Source organism: Hyaena hyaena, unplaced genomic scaffold (genome assembly GCF_003009895.1).
Source record: "Hyaena hyaena isolate Hyena2069 unplaced genomic scaffold, ASM300989v1 scaffold_262, whole genome shotgun sequence".
Taxonomy (NCBI): domain Eukaryota; kingdom Metazoa; phylum Chordata; class Mammalia; order Carnivora; family Hyaenidae; genus Hyaena; species Hyaena hyaena.
This window is the reverse complement of record NW_024080895.1, coordinates 775,367-796,939: the sequence shown is the minus strand read 5'-3', so window position 1 is coordinate 796,939 and position 21,573 is coordinate 775,367. Positions and strand designations below refer to the sequence as shown.

At 38.6% G+C, this 21,573-nt stretch overlaps 1 protein-coding gene across 1 annotated transcript in view; it reads left to right on the top strand.

Moving 5' to 3' along the window:
• Positions 1–21,573, top strand: part of MYRFL (myelin regulatory factor like) — a 132,456-nt gene that overhangs the window by 89,064 nt on the left and 21,819 nt on the right. Inside the window, exons 12-14 of the mRNA XM_039245608.1 lie at positions 2,835–2,943; positions 3,706–3,815; positions 21,001–21,164. Of these exons, the coding sequence (XP_039101539.1) occupies positions 2,835–2,943; positions 3,706–3,815; positions 21,001–21,164 (383 nt within the window). The remainder of the gene's footprint in view (positions 1–2,834; positions 2,944–3,705; positions 3,816–21,000; positions 21,165–21,573) is intronic.

The window sequence follows — 21,573 nt, the reverse complement described above, 5'->3', positions numbered from 1 at the left end:
AATGAGCCACAGAATCCAAAGTAGGCTCCAGGCTCTGAGCTATCAGCACAGAGCCTGATGCGGGGCTCAAACTCAACGGAACTCAAGATCATGACCTGAGCCAAAGTTGGATGCTTAACCGACTGAGCCACCCAGGTGCCCCTGGAAGCTTGTATCTTCCACTTCCCTTCACCTATTTTGCCTATTCTCCCACCGCCAAACCTCTGGCAACCATCAGTTTGTTCTCTATACCTGCTTTTTGCTTATTCATTTATTTCGTTTTTGATTTTGTTTGTGTTTAATTCCACATATAAGTAAAACCAGATGGCATTTGTCTTTATCTGACTTATTTCACTTAGCATAATCCCCTCGAGGTCCATCCATGTTGTCTCAAATAGCAAGACCTCACAATTTTTTAATGGCTGAGTAATATTCCATTGTATGAATATACTACATCTTCTTTACCCATTCATCTAGGGTTGGCCACTTGGGTTGCTTCCATATCTTGGCTATTGTAAATAATGCTACAATAAACATAGGGGTGCATATATCTTTTTGAATTAATGTTTTCACTTTCTTTGGGTATTCACCAGTGGAATTACTAGAACATATGGTATTTCTATTTATAACTTTTCAAGGAACTTCCATACTGTTTTCCACACTGGCTGTACTATTTTAATTCTCACTAACAATGCACAATAGCTGTACCAATTTATATTCCCCATAATAGTGTACCAATTTATGTTCCCACTAATAGTACATTTTTCTCCACATTTTTGCCAGCACTTGTTATTGCTTCTCGTTTTGATTCTAGCCATTCTGACAGGTGTAAGGTGATATCTTACTGTGGTTTTAATTTGCATTTCTATGGTGATTAGTAACAATGAGCATCTTTTCATGTGCCTGTCAGCCCTCTGGATGTCTTCTTTGGAAGAGTGTCTGTTCAGCTTGACTGCCCATTTTTAATCAGATTATTTGTTTTTTTGTATAACTTCTTTATATATTTTGGATACTAACCCCTTATCAAATATATCATTTGCAAATATCTTCTCCCATTTAGTAGGTTACGTTTTTGTTTTGTGGATGGTTTCCTTCACTGTGCAAAAGCTTTTTATTTTGATGTCATCCCAATAGTTTTATTTTTGCTCTTGTTTCCCTTGCCTTAGGAGATATAAATGTTGCCGTGACTGATGTCAGAGAAATTAGTACCTGTGTTCCCTTCTATGAGGTTTATGGTTTCAGGTTACACAATTAGTTGACCACAAATTTTAAAAAGCAATCATTTTTTAAAGTCCCAACACTTAGTGTAATGCATTCGATGTTGAAGGTGATTGTTAAATGTTAGTTGAATAAAACAATGAATAAATGAATTGAACCAAGCTTTTAATAGCAGCAAGTATCAAAATAACAGTGAGCTCCAAATTATACTTCCCAGTAAGTACCTGAAGGACAGTTTGCCCATTTAGCCAGTTAAGTGTCAAGCCACAATTTTTCACAATCAGCTAAACCAGTGAAGGATGGGGAGCTTTTAATGATATTGGAGGAGCTTTTCAACTCATTCAACAGAGAGGGTCATGGGAGTTGAAGGCTATGTCAGGAGTTTTCATAAAACAAGAATAACAAAGCACTTTTGGTTACTCTAATACATGGATGAATGTCCAAGCAGTGTAATTTTAATTGCCAAGAGACCACTGGTTTTGTAGTCATTATATCTTAAAAGAAAATTATAACTGAAGAGAAAATCCTAAAAGAAAAAGGGCAGGGCACCTGGGTGACTCAGTCTGTTAAGATCCAACTTTGGCTCAGGTCATGATCTCACAGTTTGTGAGTTTGAGCCCCATGTCAGGCTCTGTGCTGACAGCTTGGAGCCTGCTTCAGATTCTGTATCTCCCTCTCTCTCTCTGTTCCTCACCTGCTCGCACTCTTTCTCTCTGTCTCTCTCAAAAATAAATAAAAATTTTTTAAAAAAAGAAAAAAGAAAAAGGGCTGCCAGCATTTTACTTATAGAATAAGGTCATTAAAAAAATTGATTCTGCTATTACCATGAATTCATTTTTAAAAATCCTCAAAAGAGAATCCTTTGAATGAAACATATTTAGCTTTAGGAAACACTAACTTTGTTGTGTATTGTGATCATTTTGCTGGGACCCAGTGACATTATTTTGAGGAATTGGCAGTGAAAGTTGGGAATACCTTCATAACCTGTAAAAGAAGTGAGCTCAGAGAAGTATGCCATCACTGCCCAGAGTGGTTTGGGGGAGAAGCCATCTGTAGGAGAGGAAAGTCTGGATCTTGGAAGGTCCAGCAGGTGGACAATACAGGCTTGCAACCTGCCACTTGAGGAAATGTCTTCCAGTGAGATGTCCAAAAGCAAATCAATAATATAGTAGTTATACCCATTCCTTAAAGGTTGTTACTTGAACTAAGCATTTTCAGTTCATAAATACAAGGTTGGCCTATATTTGGTGTTTTAATGTATGTCCATTTGGAAACGATCCCTTGCAATCCTGAGTAGCGATTTTTTTCTCTCTAAAGTGATCAGTCTCCATTCTCAGAAGGAGAGTTCACCCCTCAAAGGAGAGAAAAAAAGGCAAGAGTAGTGAATGGGGGCGATTTCACCCTGTAATTTAGACATAAAAACCCTGTCTTCGTTTGTCAGGGATGGAAGTCACCGACATGGACCTTGAAGCTTTGGTTTCTCTGAGGAGAAAAACAAACTTTTCTTAAAATAGTTCGGGCAAGAAGGAGGAACCGCCCTGCTGTCAACACTCCTAGTTTCTCTGGATCTCTTTGGGCATTGATTTGAATGGGAAATATCTCAGTGGGTGAAATCCGCTCTTCTTTAATTAAATTAGGTTGACACAAGCGAGCAGCTGAAGCGAATAGCCCAAATGAGGATTGTTGAATACGACTACAAACCTGAGTTCGCATCTTCAATGGGAATAAACACTGCCCATGAAACAGGTATGATCACAAGTTCCCTTTTTAATTTCATGTTGTCAACTCTTGAAAGTTTAATTCCCTCTTTATGTGGAGGTTGTGTGCTATGGCAGTGATTTCCTCTGTGAAATCCGTAATCACTAGCACAGGAAAGGTGACAGAAATTTCTGTCATCTTGACTCAACAACCCCATCGCTATTCCTGCACCCCAAGGTACTGGCCAAATATTTTGAATACATTGTTCCTTTTCACTGGAGTCATCTTGCTCAGGGCTGGGGGCGGGGGGCGGGGGGGAGGACAGATGGCAGCTCTAGCTGTAAGAGGTGTGACACTGAGCAGATGCCAGAGAGGGAGAGGTATGGTCAGTCTGGGTCAGAGAAGGGACACAGTGGTGTTTATACTCGTATCCAGGAGTCTTAGAGAAAGAGGGACCATTTAGGTGGCAAATCCTCCTCCAGGAAACTAAAGGAAATCAAGCTGATGCCTTTCCCATACTTCTTTATACAGGGATTTCAAGGTATTTACTCCCTCCCTCCAACATCTGGCCCAGAGTCTCAAGGAAAAGTCAAGAAATGACACCCCTACTTTTAGTCCTATGGTGGTTATGGGCTCAAAATTCCTTCTTCAAATGTATCATAGATCAAAGCAAAAGCTGTGAAGGGATAAGCATGTATTTGCAAAGATGTCCTGGGGGGCTATCAGCCTTCCATTTTGATGTAGGCTTGGGAGGATGTTCTCCAGAGAGGTCTTTTCCTGACTAAACCTGTTGGGAGTGTTTTTGTCTAGGAATGATCGCCCAGGAGGTACAGGAGATCCTGCCTAGAGCCGTAAGAGAGGTCGGTAATGTCACCTGTGACAATGGGGAGACGCTGGAGAACTTCCTTATGGTTGATAAGGTAACCACTGAATATATCTGCCGTTGGAGCTATGATCCCCCACAGTGAACCCCTTTCTGTGGCACCACAATGCACTGAAACTTCCAACCAGGAAACAGGATAGTAAAAAGAAAGCTTCACTCAGCTGTGGAGTAATTGGTATCAGTTATGCTACGCTACTCAGAGGTACCAAAAAGGAGCCCCATAAGGGAAAAGGGAAAAGGAATATGTAACAGTGACAGTAGAGTTGAGTGGGTCTTACTTTTGGAGGAAAAACTGACCCAGGGAAAGTCCAGTTAGCAGGAGCACCCATAAAATGTGACCTAATGTCATGTGAAATAGTGACAGCAAGATTTGATTAGACTTGTCTTAGAAAATGGGACTCAAACTTAAGAAAGTATAATTTATCTCACTTAATATACTTTAGGTTATCACTAAAATAGAATGATTAAATTCTTAGACTGATTAAAGACTGAAAGGAGGGTTGATTTTTCTTTTCAAGCATAGTTTTTCAACAAAATTGTATGTTCCACTTTCATGACACAATCATAAAGTGGGTCACTCTTAAAAAGATATTCATGAGGCTCATCGTTTTCCCCAAGGGCCTGTTGGAATTCTTTGATATTCAAATGATTCCCTTTTGAAGGAAGGACCCCATCCTTATAGATGAGATCCCCTTCTCTTGGTAAGGGGTCTAAGGCTGTCATTCCCTTGCTTGCCAATGCTGTGTGTGTGTGTGTGTGTGTGTGTGTGTGTGTGTGTGTGTGTGTGGCTTGAGTGGTGCTCCAAGCTCACGTTTATTAATTCTATGAAATACTGCCTTTTTTGCAAGGTTGGCAAATTCACCCTGCTGCTGACTTACTGTACATTGCACTGTTATATTTGATGCTGGAGGGAAAACTGGCTGACATGGGGATGTTATAGTTTGTAGGGAGAGATGTCTGAGGTGAGATTCATTTGTAATCTGTCAGTTCACGGGGCCAGGACTTCTCAAACTTCAAAGTATACATGAATCAGTGGAGGAACTTACAAAAATACGGACTCTGATTCAGCAAGAAAGGGGTAAGACCCAAGATCTTGCATCTCTAACCAGCCTCCAGGTGGGGTCTATTTTGCCAACCTCACTGCTCAGCAAGCCACACTTGGAGTAGCAAGGTAGAGGGTGCCTTTCCATGCTGGGCCCTTCCTCAGTCTTCTTCCTACAAGCTCTTGGACAACAAATACTTAAGATAATGAGGCCTGGATGGTCTGCTCTGCCCTGAGGCTGCAAGGACATAGGGGCAGAGGTTGAGTTACTTCCTCCTGCTTTCCAGACCCCTCTAGAATAGAAGCAGCTCTTTGGTCATGCCCTCAGACCTGGGCTACCACTTCCCTTGAGAAGTGTATTTTGAGAGATCTATTTTTAATAATAAAGTACTGAAGTTACCCAGTTATTTACTTAAAATATAAGATAAGGGATATTCTGAGGTATTCATGTAATAAGGTCACCCTCACTGTCTTGCATTTTCAGAAGCTTCCTGGGTGAGAGAAAAGTATGTAGACACAGCCATCAAGCTCAGGGTGCAGCCTTGGGAATGTGTCATTAGGCTCCAAGATAGGGCTCTTGGGGGTTACTCATTTGGTAGCAGCTATGTCTCTTCTGGCTGTGTCCTCTGCTGGGACCCTTAGGAAAGAGATTTCTGTGTTTTCTGTGTAGGTAACATCTGTCCAGGGCTTTTTATTGCTACCCTTCAGGAAAATAATTAGTTCTCCCCTGGCCCAGTATCTTCCCATTCTCAGTTGAGTTGAATGAGCATAGTCAGGATTATTAGCAGGATTGTTAGTCAGGATTATTAGCAGGATTGTTAGGATTCCAGCAGTTCTGAGGGCTACCCACCCCCTTAGTCCCCCAGAGAGGCCACAACCCAAGTTCATTCCCAAGAAGACAAGCCCAGAGCCCTGGGAAAATAAGGGTGGTATTCCTGTTGTAGGCAGCCAGGTTCATTTGTCATCTGAGGAGCAATTCATGCCAAGGCAGCATTCAGTTTATAAGTAAATAAAACTGACAGGAGTCCGGAATGGACAGGTTGTGATTCTCTGAGTGATAGGATCTTATAGTGATTCAGTCTATGAAGACATCACCAAGGCCACACTGGTTTACAGAATCTGTAACACTAAGAGCAGGTGAACAGGTCCATGCTCTGAAGCCTGGCTTTGCACTTCGGTTCACTTCTGAGGATAGACTTTAGTTGCTGGTTTAATCCTCAACACCGTGGAATATCCCTCCACTACATTATAAATACTTCACAGAATGTCTCCTTTACTCTTTCTTACTAAGAACACAGATAATGTGACTCCTATTGCCCCATGCTGTCTGTCAATTATACAGTGGGCAAGATGTACAGAGAGCCTCTTGCTTTCCTGGCCTCCTACCCATTGGTGTGGGCGCCATGTTGGCCTTGATTGCCACATCCAGGACAGCTTGTTTTAAGGAACTTTTCTAGGACTTCCTGGGCTTCATGTGCCATACTAATAGGTCAGGTTCAGTTACAGTTTCTCCCTCTATACTCCATTTCTCTTCACCGAATGTCCTTTTTTATGTTTTTATTTTAATTTATTCATTCTTATTAAATGTTTATTTTGAGAGAGAGCACAAGTTGGGGAGATGCAGAGAGAGAGAGAGAATCCCAAGCAGGCTCTGCACTGACAGTGCAGAGCCCAACATGGGTCTGGATCACACGAACCATGGGATCATGACCTGAGCTGAAATCAAGAATTGAACGCTTAACTGACAAAGCCACTTAGGTGCCCCCAAATGTCCCCTTTTATTAAAGAAATTTTTATTGAAGCTAAAATGCAAACTAGAAATGCACATGAACATGTTGAAATGTGGCACTCCGTTACAGTGCTGTCTTTTCCACATGTACTTTCTGCAACCTCATGCCCAAATAAGAAACAGAAATGACTGAATCTTTACAGATTGTCCATGTAACCAACCAGAGCCGGAGATTAGTGATGTAGGTCAAAGTTGGTATAAATCATCTTCATCTTTCAGGAGAGATGACTGTGTAAGATGAACTTTTCTTATCTGGGGTAATTTGCTTCTTCTTATAAAATCCTATGGTTCGCGTACCCCAGTGAAAGCTCAGTGGTGGGAGGGGGCTGGTCCTGAGAGCCAGGAGCCATGGGAGGTGACCACCATAGTCTAACCCTACATTAGACCATGAGGGCTTCACTGCTTGGCTTACTCATCTATCTCTTCACTTGGCAACTTTATTGATTTCTGTGATTATTTAGGAGCAGGTGGTTTCATTTCTTGAGCAGTATTATTAGGTGTATTTGGTGTAAGAAAAATGTACCCAATAAATATGAGTGGCCTTAAATGAATTTACAGCTAAGTTTGTGTAAAGATGTTCACTCTGTGAATAACTAGGCCTTGAGTAGTGTGTGTGTATGTGTGTGTGTATGTGTTTGTGTTACAATTGCCTGTTATAAGCCACCCTTCTATGCTTTAGTATGTAGTTATTTTTCACTCATTGGTTCTCTTTTCCTTCAACTGTAATGTGGCAAAAATTGTCTGACTCATGTGAAGATCAGTAAGACAGGGTTCTTGTCTTTAAGCAGCTGACAGTCTAAGCGGGGTTATGAGACAGGCCAGGAGAATAGAGCTCTGAGTGACAGTGTGACAAGCACTGTGGGATGCACAGTGCTCCCGTATGTGAACATTACACAGGGGTTCACAGATAAGAAAGAAGCGGGGGACTGAGAGACAAGTGACAGAAGACAGTGGCCGACCTTGGGGTCCGAAGGTGTGACTGAGGAAGGGGGCATCACAGGTGACCTTTCAAATTTTCCTTTTTCTCACGCACAGTATCCAATTAGACACCAAGTGCTGCTGTTCTAACTTTGGCGACATCTCTCATCTGTTATCATCCCTTTTTATTCTCTTTATGCTTCTCACTTTTCTCCCTAGAACAAAAACAAAACTAAACGTTCTAATCATACAATCTCCCTTTCCCACTTTGACTTTTCACTGGTTTATTGCTAACCCTCCAAAATCTGGATGGAATCTTCTCTTTCTAACTCATTTTCTAACACTCACACCCACTCCCCCCAACCCCAAAACACCTTCAGAATATCATGTCTCTGCACACATGGGCACCTCTGGTTTTCCAGCCCCTCCCCCACCAGCTTTGTTTTCTGTTCTCACACTCACCAAGTTTGTTTCTGCCTCAGAGCTGTTCTGTTGAGTGTTCTCTGCCCTAAAGACTCTTCTTTAGATGGTCTCATCATTTGGATCTCAGTGCCAAGACCTTCCCTGACCACCTCATCTAAAATAGTCTCCACATCACTTGGTTTCACTGTTTTGTAAGATTCAGGACTACCAAGGCAGTACATAGTGCCTTTGCTATAATTAGAAAAAGGAGCCTCCTCCGGGCCTGTGCAGACCCCATCCTCAGCTGTGCCTCTGTGCAGGGGACACATTGCAAACTTTTCCATTACACCCTGGAGAGTTCTGTCCCTAGCTGGAATTATCTTATTTGCCTACTTATTCTTTGCCAGTATCCCTGGTTAATGGTGTGACTCTAAAAATCTTCTGTATTTTTTGAAGCTATATCTCCCATATTTTATTTGTGGCTTCAACCCTAGGGCTTAGAGTACTGTAGGAATTCAACAAATAGTGTTTGAATGATTTAATTCTCTGATGCCTTGATTGATCCTGTCTCTATATTGGCTTAGGCCTCTGAATATAACATCTTCTAGACTACTTATCACATTGCATTGTCATTCTCTTTCTATTCCATATCTCTTCCACTAGACTGAATTTCTTGGGGTCAGAGAATGTGCCTTGTCAATGCTATGCTGTTTAGTATGTATCACATACATTGTGGGTTCTCAGTAGTAATTTGTTTATGTTAATGGCTGAGTTTCTGAATCTCAAATAAAGGAGAGAAGCAGTTCTTTTAATATAATGAACTCTGATAGGAGAAGTGGTTTTCTAGTGGAAAAAATGAGTTCAATTTTGAGTTTGAGATGTCAACCAAACATTCATATGAAAATGTCCAGTGGGGAGTGAGAGTGTGGAGATTGAGAGCACAGTGGGGCTTAAGGAGAAGTTGCAGACATGGGTGAAGATGTTAATAAGGGAGAAGTTATGGATGCTGGTCACAGATTGGAGACCTGTTTCTAAGTCTGGCTTACAAACTTCTTTTCCTCATGGTGTTTTAAAATTTTTCAAATTTGTTGCCTATCTGTAAAAATTAGGAGACCTTAGGGGCACCTGACTGGCTCAGTCAGTTAAGCGTCTGACTCTTGAGTTTGGCTCAGGTCATGATCTCATGGTTCGTGAGTTTGAGTCCCACATCGGGCTCTGTGCTGACAGATGGGAGCCTGATTAGGATCCTCTCTTTCTCTCTTTCTGCCCCTCCCCTGCTCTCTCTCTCTCTCTCTTTCTCGAAGTAAATAAATAAACTTAAAAAAAGATTTAAAAAATTAGGAGATCTTCACACAAATTCTGGATTTCTGGCTCCCTTGAAATGCCAGATCTGGTGACATGATGCTGAGGAGAGGTCCCCTACAAGGGCTCCTGGGCTGTCCCACCCCTACTTCCTGGTACTTGCCTGGTCTATAGGCTTTCCATTCTTATGGAATAAGAAGCAAGTAGACTAAAAGCAGCAGATTGCTTCTAGATTGTTGGGGCTCAGAGAGGAAGGAAGAGACCTGGGAAGGCTGAGAGGGTTGGGCTTAATGCAGGAGAATATGGGGCAAGCACAGCACCAGAAAGCCAAGTGAGCAGAGAGGATGGATGAGTACATAGGGAGGACAGAGATGAGACAGGAAGAAAATGAACATTAACAAAATATTGTTGATTTTGATGATTGAAAAATCACCAATTGTATATGGCAGAGTGGTTAAGAGCATGGAGGTCAGCATCAGGTAAGACTTTGTCCAAAATCCTGGCTCAGCTAGTTTGGGGGATTATAAAGTCACTTTCATTGCTATACAGACCAAATTCATTTATTCTTCACAGTTCTCAGTAAAATCAATTTTAATATGGCAACTTAAAATTCTACCTTAGTCACTTTTTTCCCTCATGGAAGCAGTTGCTTTTTTTTTTTTTTTAGAAATGATTTTTGTTAATGTAAGATTTCTTAAGACAACTTTTGGGGTGCCTGGATGGCTCAGTCTGTTAAGCAGCTGACTTTTGATTTCAGCTCAGGTCATGCTTTCATAGTTTGTGAGTTCAAGCCCCACATCAGGCACTGCTTTAACAAGGCAGGGTTTGCTTGGGATTCTTTCTTTCTTTCTTTTTTTCTTTTATAGTTTGTTGTCAAGTTTGTTTCCACCCAGTGCTCATCCCAACAAGTGCCCTCCTTCATGCCCATCGCCCCTTTCCCCTTCTCCCCAACCCCCATCAACCTTTAGTTTGTTCTCAGTATTTAAGAGTCTCTTACGGTTTGCCTCCCACTCTCTCCTTAACTGTTTTTTCCCCTTCCCCTCCCCTATAGTCCTCTGTTAAGTTTCTCCTGTTCCAAATATGAGTGAAAATATATGGTATCTGTCCTTCTCTGCCTGACTTATTTCATTTAGCATAACACCCTTGAGTTCCATCCACGTTGCTACGAATGGCCAGATTTCATTCTTTCTCGTTGCTGTGTAGTATTCTATTGTATAGATAAACCACATCTTCTTGATCCATTCATCACTTGACAGACATTTAGGCTCATTCCATGATTTGGCTATTGTTGAAAGTGCTGCTATGAACATTGGGATACAAGTGCCCCTATGCATCAGCACTCCTGTATCCCTTGGATAAATTCCTAGCAGTGCTCTTGCTGGGTCATAGGAGAGTTCTACTGTTAATTTTTTGAGGAACCTCCACACTGTTTTTCCAGAGTGGCTACACCAGTTTACATTCCCACCAGCAGTGTAGGAGGGTGCCTGTTTCTCCACATCCTCGCCAGCATCTATAGCCTCCTGATTTGTCCATTTTAGCCACTCTGACTGGCATGAGGTGGTATTTCTGTGTGATTTTGATTTGTATTTCCCTGATGATGAGTGACACTGAGCATCGTTGCATGTGTCTGTTGGCCATCTGGATGTCCTCTTTGGAGAAGTATCTGTTCATGTCTTCTGCCCAGTTCTTCACTGGATTATTTGTTTTTCGGGTGTGGAATCATACCTTGCACACTTTCAGATTACAATGCTATGAAACTTGAAATCAATCACAGGAAAAAGTTTGGAAAACCTCCAAAAACATGGAGGTTAAAAACACCCTACTAAAGAATGAATGGGCCAATCAGGCAATTAGAGAAGAAATTTTTAAAAATATGGAAACAAGTGAAAATGAAAATACAACAATCTAAACTCTTTGGATGCAGCAAAGGCAGTCCTAAGAGGAAAGTACATTGCAATTCAGGCCTATTTCAAGAAACTAGAAAAAGCACAAACACAAAATCTAACAGCACACCTAAAGGAACTAGAAGCAGAGCAGAAAGGACACCCCAAACCCAGCAGAAGAAGAGAAATAATAAAGATCAGGGCAGAAATAAACAATATGGAATCCAAAAAAGCAGTTGAACAGATCAATGAAACCAAGAGTTAGTTTTTTGAAAAATAAACAAAATCGATAAACCTCTAGCCAGGCTTCTCAAAAAGAAAAGAGAGAGCACCCAAATACACAAAACCATGAATGAAAATGGATTTATTACAACCAGTCCCTCATAAATAAAAGCAGTTATCAGGGAGTACTATGAAAAATTATATGCCAACAAACTGGACAACCTAGAAGAAATGGACAAATTTCTGAACACACACTACTAAAATTCAAATGGGAAGAGATAGAAAATCTGAACAGACCCATAACTAGTGAAGAAATTGAATCAGTTATCAAAAATCTCTCAACAAATAAGAGCCGTGGGCCAGATGGCTTCCCTGGGGAATTCTACCAGACGTTTATTTTTAACAATTTTTTTAATGTTTTATTTATTTCTGAGAGAGAAAGAGACAGACAGCGTGAACAGGGGAGGGTCAGAGAGAGAGGGAGATACAGAATCTGAAACATGCTCCAGGCTCTGACCTGGCTTTCAGCACAGAGCCCGACATGGGGCTCGAACCCATGAACCATGAGATGATGACCTGAGCCGACGTCAGACGCTTAACTGACTGAGCCACCCAGGCGCCCCTCTACCAGACATTTAAATCAGAGTTAATACTCATTATTCTCAAGCTATCCAAAAAATAGAAATGAAAGGAAAACTTCCAGACTCATTCTACAAAGCCAGAATCACTTTGATTCCCAAACCAGACAGAGATCCAGCAAAAAAAGAGAACTACAAGCCAATATCCTTGATGAATACAGACGCAAACTCAACAAGATACTAGCAAATCAAATTCAACAGCATATAAGAAGAATTATCCACCATGATCAAGTGGGATTCATCCCTGGCTTGGGATTCTTTTTCTTCCCCTCTCTCTACCCCTCCCTGGCTCCAGCCCACACTCTTTCTCAAAATAAACAAACTTAAAAAAAATTATTTTAAAAGACCACAACTTTTAGGTCTATAATATAGTATTAACTAATAAATGGTTAATTGTTAAATAAATTTTCCAGATGCCACTCAGAGATGCTACCACCTCACTTGTCTTTGAAATGATTTATGTTTTCTAAATAGAATGAAACACGCTATTTTTTTAAATTCAGAATAACTGAGTTTTAAGAAATTTATATTCGTTTGAGTTCATATGGCTAGCCCAGAATCCAAACGTAGGCTTTTTTAAAATTTATTTGTTCGCTTGTTTATTTAAAAATTGTTAAAATTTGAGGAGAGTTGACACACAATGTTACATTAGTTTCAGGTGTATAACAGAGACTTAACAAGTTTGTAGACATCATACTATGCTCACCACAAGTGCAGATACCTACCATCTGTCACCACCACACAACACTATTACCATACCACTGACTGCATTCCCTGTTCTATGCTGTCTATTCCCATGACTTCTTCATTCCATAACTAGACGCCTGTATCTCCTGCTCCTCTTCCCTCAAAATGGGGGCTTTTAAATGTCCTAGTCAGCAGATGATTTAAAAGTCTACTCTTTTCTCATCAAAGGAGGTAGCAGAACTCATTTATCAGTAGTGGCAATAAGTTTCCTGTTGGAGGTAAGTGTTCTCTGTTGCACTCAGATGATTGATTGGACTCCAAGCTCGATGATTAGAGCTACTATGTTATTAAAACCAATTCTGGATATTTTAACAATTGATCACTTGTTTGTAGACCATCTTCTTTCCTAAGGGCTCCTCACACTGGAAGTAGTGAGAAAATCCTCTTGTTTCTGGTTGTAAACATTAAAAAATTTTTTTTTTAAATGTTTATTAATTTTTGAGAGACAGAGAGAAACAGAGCACAAGTGGGAATGACGCAGAGAGAGGGAGACACAGAATCCGAAGCAGGTTCCAGGCTCTGAGCTGTCAGCACAGAGCCCTACACAGGGCTCAAACTCAAGAACAGTGAAATCATGACCTGAACTGAAGTTTGACACTTAACAGACTGAGCCACCCAGGTGCCCCTCTCTGGTAGTAAACATTTTAAAGAGAAACTTGAAATTTATTGTTTTTTTGGAAAATGTGTTTTTGTAGGAAAATTTCTTTTTGTCTTCTTTTAAAAAATGATTGTTCATTTGTTTTCATGTGTCAAAAGTTCAGAAGTAACAGAGGTAAAACCAATGGATCACCAAAGTAGTAATTAGTAATAGTTTATTGTGCAAACACAAAAAAAAAGATGGTTTGCAAACTGGAAGCACTGAAACCAAAACAGAATAAGGCTCCGAGGTGTATGATTATGAAGCAGTTTATATAGAGAGAAATCAGAAGTATTTAGTCAGAGTCAATCCCTAGAACATGTCCTAGAAATTTATTGTTTGGTAATTTTCCATTGGATCCATAAAGTCAGGGACATAATTATAACCAGGAAGGTAGTAGTAAATTTCCTTTCCATCTTTATTTCCTCTTAAATAGGAAAACACATGAATTATCTTCTTGCCTATTGGATCTACTTAGAAGATGTATGGTGCCAGTAAACTTGAGTTGGAGAAATCAGAGTTGGCTTTTTATCATTATTTACAAGTAACTGGACAATTGCAGCCATTTGCTCATATCTCATGAGGCAGCATTAAAAGTCCTGTTGGGTAGATAGTGCAGAATGAACTTATTATGTTTAGAGAGGACTTTAGTGTCATTCTCCATGATCTGCTCTCATTTGGGCTAAATCACGAATTCACAGATCAAGGAAGCATTAAAAAAAGAAGAAGAAGGTGGTTGCCAAGGAAAAGAAAAAAGAAAATTAGGTATTGCAGTGCCAGTGAGGATGGATAAAAGTGGGTAGGTTCAGGAGGTTTGGGACATTGAACGGGTGGCACTGCTGGGGCGGGGGGGGGGTAGTGCCTGGGGGAGGAATCAGAGATGATGGCTGGGAATCTGTCTGGGACCACTGCTTGGACATCGTGACCAGTTATAATTATAGTATAAAGCTTTCTACAACGTAAACATAGTGAATGGTCATATGACATTTCCTGTGATTTAGAACCATAGAATGATATTCTTGTCTTCATGATTGGAGCCTTACTTTTATTAAAATAAATTTATAAGTAAGGAAAAATTTGTAACAGACTTAGAAAATTTTAAAGAACTTTTGTCAAGAGATTTGTTTGTTTGTTTGTTTTTACTTTCTGATTTAATTGTTAACATTTTTAGTGAAAAACTTCAAACATACACAAACTGAGATTAATAGTGAAACCCATGTATATACTTTACAAATTCAACAGTTTCCAATTTGTGTCCTATCTCATTTTATTCAAATACCCCCCCCCCCCCCAGCTATCCTCCCTTACCAACTGAATTTTTTTTTTTTTACTTTATTCAGGTATAATATAAGTTTAAGGCATACAACATGATGCTTTGATACACATGCTTATTGCAAGTGATTACTACAATAACGTTAGCTAACACATCCATCACCCACACAATTATCTTTTGTGTGCATGTGCTGAGAACATTTAAGATCTACTTTCTTAGCAGCTTTCAAGTATATAATACAGGATTGTTAACTATAGTCATCATGCTGTACATTAGATCCCCAGAACTTATCATTTTAAACTGAGTTTGTACCTTCTGATGAACATCTTATTTCCTCATCTCTCAGCCTCTGGCAATTACCATTCCACTCTCTGTTTCTCTGAGTTTGGCTTTTTTTAGTTTCTACGCATAAGTGATATCATACTGTATTTGTCTTTCTATGGCTCACTAATTTCACTTAGTATAATGCCCTCAGGGTCCATCCATGTTGTCACAATGGCAGGATTTCCTTCTTTATTATAGCTAAATAATATTCCATTTGTGTGTGTGTGTGTGTGTGTGTGTGTGTGTGTCAAATTTTCTTTATCCATTTATCAACCAATTGGACACTTAGATTGTTTCTGTATCTTGGCTATTGCGAATAGTGCATAGGGTACAAATATCTCTTAGAGGCAATGATTTCATGTCCTTCAGACATATACCTAGAAATTTTTTGAGGTATCTCCATACTGTTTTCCATACTGCCTGTACCAACTGACATTTCTACCAAAAGTGCACAATGGTTCCCTTTTTCCCACACCCTCACTAACACTTGTTATCTCTTGCCTTTTTAAAAATAGTCATCCTGACAGGTATGTGGTGATATCTCACTGTACTTTTGATTTGCATTTCCCTGATAATTAGTGATGTTGAGCATCCTTTCATGTAGCTTTGAGCCATTTGCATGTCTTCTTTGGAAAAATGTTTATTCATGTCTTTTGTCCATTTTTAATCAAATTATTTGTTTTTTGCTGTTGATTTGCATGAGTTCCTTATGTACTTTGAATATTAATATCTTATCAAATATATGATTTGTAAATATTTTCTTCCATTCTGTAGGTTGCCTTTCAGTTTTGTTGATTGTTTCTTTTGTTGTACAGAAGCTCTTTCATTTGATGTAGTTCCACTTGTTTATTTTTGCTTTTGTTGCTTGTCCTTTTGGTATTATCCAAAAAATGGTTCCCAAGATCAATGTCCAGAAACTTTTTCCCTATGTTTTCTTCTAGGATTTTTATGGTCTTGGGTCTACATTTAAGTCTTTAATTTACTTAGTGTTAATATTTGTGTGTAGTGTAGGGTAGAGGGCCAATATCTTAACTTTTGCTTGTGAATATCCAATTTTCCCAGCACTGTTAAAGAAACTACCCTTTCCTCATTGAGTCCTCTTGGCTTCCATGTCAAATTTTAGTTGTCCATATAGGTGTAGGTTTATTTCTGGGTTCTCAATTCTATTTCATTGGCCTATATGTCTATTCTTATGCTAGTACTATTTTGATTACTATAGCTTTATAATTTGAAATCAGGAAGTGTGATTTGTTCTTTCTCAATGTTGCTTTGGATATTAGGGATATTTTGTGGTTCCATACAAATTATAGGACTTTTTTTCAGTTTTTATGAAAGATGTATTGGAATTTTGATAGGGATTGCACTGGGTCTATAGATGGCTTGGAGTAGTATGAACATTTTAACAATATTAATTTTGCTGATCCAAGAACATAGAATATCTTTCCATTTTTTGTGTCTTCAATTTCTTTCACCAATGTTGTATAATTTTCAATATGCAGATCTTTTACCTCCTGGTTAAATTTATTCCTAAGTATTTTATTGTTTTTAATGTCTTTGTAAATAGGGTTTTTTATTTCTTTTTCAAGTAGTTTGTTGTTAGTGTATAGAAATGCAACTAATTTTTGTATGTTGATTTTATATCCTGCAACTCTACTAAATTTATTAATTCTAATAGTTTTTAGGTAGAATCTTTAGGACTTTCTGTATATAAGATCATATCATCTGCAACAGATACAGTTTACTTATTTCCCATTTAGATAACTTTTATTTCTTTTTCTTGTCTAATTTCTTTGTCTAAGATTTCCAGTGTTATGTTGTATAGAAATGGGGAAGGTGACCTTCCTTGATTTGTTCTTGATCTTAGGAGGAAAAACTGTCAGCTTTTCATCGAGTGTAATATTAGGTATGGGTTTATCATACAGAGCTTTTATTAGGTTGAGACATAGCCCATCTATACTTTGTCTAGAGGTTTTTTCAAAAAGATGCTGAGGGGTCCCTGGGTGGCTCAGTCCTGAGACCTTTGTCTCAGGTCATGGTCTCATGGTTCATGAATTCAAGCCCCGCATTGGAGTCTCTGCTCTCAGTGCAGAGCCCACTTTGGATCCTCTGTCTCCCTCTCTGTGTCTGCCCCTCCTCTGCTTCTTTCTCTCAAAAATAAACATTAGAAAAAGAGATGCTGAATTTTGTCAAATGCTCTTTCTACATCTATTGAGATGATTGTATGATTTTATTAATGTAGTATATCATATTGATTGATTTGCATATGTTGAACTACTTTTGTATCCCAGGAATAAATCTCACTTAATCATGATGTAGGATCTTTATAATGATTGTTGAATTCAATTTGCTAATATTTCATTGAGATTTTTTTATCCATGTTTATCAGAGATAATTGCTTATAATAATTTTTTTTTTTGGTAATGTCTTTATCTGACCTTGGTATCAGGTTAATTCTAGCCTTTTAAAATGAATTTGGAAGTATTCCCTCCTCTTCAATTTTTTGAAAGAGTGAATTCAATTCACCAGTGAAGCTGTCTAGTCCTGGACTTTAATTAGTTAGTTGGGATGTTTGTTTCTTTGTTTGTTTGTTTTAAAGTTTATTTATTTATCAGAGAGAGAGAGAGAGAGCAAGCAGGGGAGGAGCAGAGAGAGAGGAGAGAGAAAGAATCCCAAGCAGGCTCTGCACTGCCAGTTCAGAGCCTAATGTGAGACTTGAACTCATGAACCATGAGATCATCACTTGAACTGAAGTCAGACACTCAACCAACTGAGCCATCCAGGCACCTGGGATGTGTCTGATTATCTATTCAATCTCCTTTCTCTTAATTGGCCTGTCAGGATTTTCCATTTCTTCATGATTCAGTCTTGGTAGGTTGTATGTTTCTAGGAACATCCACTTCTTCTAACTTATCCAATTTATTGCAGTACAGTTGTTCATAGTGGTTTCTTATGATCCTTAGTATTTTTGGGGTATCAGTTGCCATGTCACCTCTCCTTTCTGATTTTATTTATTTGAGTCTTCTCTATTTTTTCTCTTAATCTAGTTAAAGGTTTGCCAACTTTGTTTATCTTCTCAAAAAATTAGCTCTTAATTTTGTTGATCTTTTCTATAGGGTTTCTGTCTCCTTTTTTATTTATTTTTGCTCTGATTTTTGTTATTTTTTTCCTTCTACTACCTTTCATCTGAACTTGTTCTTCTTTTTAGAGTTCCTTGAAGTGTAAAATTAGATTGTTTATTTGAAATCTTTCTTTTTCCTTCTTAATATAGGTGTTTATTGCTACAAACTTCCCTCTTAGAACTATTTTGCTATATCTCATAAGTTTTATTGTACTGCATTTCCATTTTTATTTGCTTCAAGATATTTTTTATTTCACTTTTGATTTCCTCATTAACCCATTAGTTTTCCAAGCATATAGTGTTTAATTTACACCTACTTGTGAATTTTCAAGTTTTTCTCCTGTTATGAATGTCTGGTTTCATACCATTGTGGTCAGAAAAGATACTTGGTACAATTTTAATCTTCTGAAATGTGTAAGGCTAGTTTTGTGGCCTAAAATATAATCTAGACTTGAGAATGTTCTGTATACATTTGAGAAGACTGTGTATTCTGCTTTGTTGGGTGGAATTTCTGTATATGTCTGTTAGGTCCATTTGGTCTACAGTATAGTTCAAGCCCAGTATTTCCTTATTGATTTCCTGTCTGGAGGAGCTATCCATTGTTGAAAGTAGAATACTGAAGTCCCCTACTATTATTGTATTGCTTCAATACCTCCCTTCAGGTCTGTTAGTATTTCTCTCTGTCTCTCTCTCTCTCCCTCTCTATGAATGTAGATATACCAATATCTAATCTATCTATATATGTATATATAGAGAGAAAGAGAGAAATATATAGATATAGAATATAGATATATACAGAGATATACATTCTCTTGAAGAATTGGCCCCTTTATCATTATATGACCTTGTCTCTTGTTATAATTTTTGATGTAAATTCTATTTCATCTGAAACTATGGCCACCCCTGCTGTTTTTTTGTTACCATTTGCATGGAGTATCTTTCTTCCATTCCTTAAGGCTCTATGTGTCCTTAAAGCCTTGAATCTCTCTTGTAGGGAGCAGTATATAGTTGGGTCTTTATAAAATTCATTTGCTCATTCTATGCCTTTTGACTGGAGAATTTAATCCATTTATATTTAAACTAATTTTTGGTAGATAAGGACTTATTTTTTTAATTTTTTAATGTTATTATTTTTTTTTAATTTCTGAGAGAGAGATAGGATGAGCAGGGAAGGGTCAGAGAGAGAGGGAGACACAGAATCCGAAACAGGCTCCAGGCTCTGAGCTAGCTGTCAGTACAGAGCCCAACGAGGGGCTGGAACCCACAAACCGAGATCATGACCTGAGCTGAAGTCAGATGCTCAACCGACTGAGCCACCCAGGGGCCCCTGATGAGGACTTATTAATGCTACCTTAATCATTGTTTTTTGGCTGTTCCCTTGTTCCTTTCTTCCTCTTTCACTGAATTCCTCTGTGAACTGATTTTCTGTGGTGGTGTGCTTTGACTCCCTTCTTTTTATCTTTCATAGGTTTTTGCTTTATAGTTACATGAGGCTTATTTAAACTATTTTATAGATGTAACAGCTTATTTTAGGCTGATAACAACTGAGTTTTGATCACATACAAAAACTCTACCCTTTTACTCACATCTCCATATTTTATGCTTTTGATGTCATAATATACCTCTTTTTATGTATGCACCATTAACCAACTATTATAGCTATAGTTACTTTTAGTACTTTTGTCCTTATCTTTTATACTAAAGTAAGTGATTTACACATCTCATATTACAGTATTGAAGTATTTTGAAATTGACTATATACTTACTTTTACTGTTGTGTTTTATACCAGCGGGCATGTCTTTAAACTTCATGAACTAAGTCTTAAGTTTGTAATGTTGAGCTTTTGGTTCCTGTCTGAGTGGTTGCTTTACATTGTTAGAAACCTTTAAAGCTTCATGTTGCATCATGAGAATCTCAAAGACACATAGCCCTGAGTTTGATCCCCCAGCTACAAAACAATCTTTCTCTCTTGGCTTTGAGCTCATCATTTTACAATAATGGATCAGCCTCTATGAGTCCCAAAGAATTCTTTGGCATTCTGAACTTGTAAACAGAGAGAGGGAAAGGAGGGAGGTCACAGGATCAGGATATGAGGTGATGAGAGCTTTCCAGTGTTTTTGTTATGGCTTAGAAACAGACACACATGTTTCTATAACAACTAAAGTATGTGTTGGAGAAGGGATGGTTTGCACACTCTGGCTTTGGTTGGTTTCCCTTTCTTGCTCTTTCTGATGTGTCAGTGACCTTCCCTGAACAGGTAGAATTAAGTGTTGTTTTAAATTTGGTTTGGGAGTTAGGCTAAAACATAAATTGTACATGGCAGATCATGGGATGTTAAAGCAGAAATTAACACCTCAAGAATTATCTTCTCAGTATGAAGAAACTGAAGCTCAGAGAGGCTGTTTTATTTTATATGGGGTCTCACATCTGGTAGGTGGCAGAACTCAGAGAAAAGCCCACATCTTCATTCCTTTCTCCTTTACTTAAGTAATTTGATGCATTTTACCAGGAAGAGCAAGAATCATTTCTTATGAGGATTTAGTGATGTACATACAAATCAACATTCAGAAGTCTGTTCTGACTTTCTTTTTATGAGTTTTAAATATAGTATAATGGTCATACAAAATAAATCGTCAGATTCCAAACTTGACAGTGTCCTTCAGCTCCATTTTCTCTCTTGGATTACAAGGACATATTTCCATTTTATTGCAAATTGAACACAAGCAGTTTGACTACAGAGCCAGCAGTTTAGCAAGATCATTTTAAGTTGCAAACCTCTCCAGTTCTGTCTTGAATGAACTTGAGGTTGTGTGTGTGTATAACTATTTTCAGTGGTATATTTTAACGGTCTTCAAATGAGCCACGGACGGTTCCCTGGTGGTCTCAAACTGTACATTTATGCCCTCTGTACTGTCTTCTTTTCCAGGACCAGATCTTTATGGAAAATGTGGGTGCCGTGAAGCAGCTCTGCAAACTAACCAACAACCTTGAAGAAAGAATAGAAGAGTTAGAAATATGGAACAGAAAGCTGGCCAGGCTAAAGCGGCTCAGTAGCTGGAAGTCTTCAGTCAGCGAGGCAAGCTCAATCAGGTATATCCAGGAGCACCATCAGAGGAAGGAGAGAACAGGACCTTTCCATAAGCAGATCATACCACAAGGTCTTTCTGATCAGCAGCAACCATTACTAATAGTGAAGTCTCCCTATTCTCTTTTTAGAATGTTTTGGAACACAATTGCCTTATGTGATAATTTTCTTATTTTTCCTATTGTTGCTTTGAAAATGAAACAACCCATGACGTATCTGTTGAAGAGCAAGGTGTTTTAGGAAATGTTGCATTTTACCAAAAGGATGACTTCTCCTTAAAGGAGGAGAAGTGGTCATTTCTAAATTTAGAAAATCTGTTTGGTTCTCAGGGGAAAAAAAACTTGTATTTTTTTATTATTATTTAAGGAGGTAAATGCACATTTCCTGGGGTCTAATTATGAGAAAAAGAGAAAT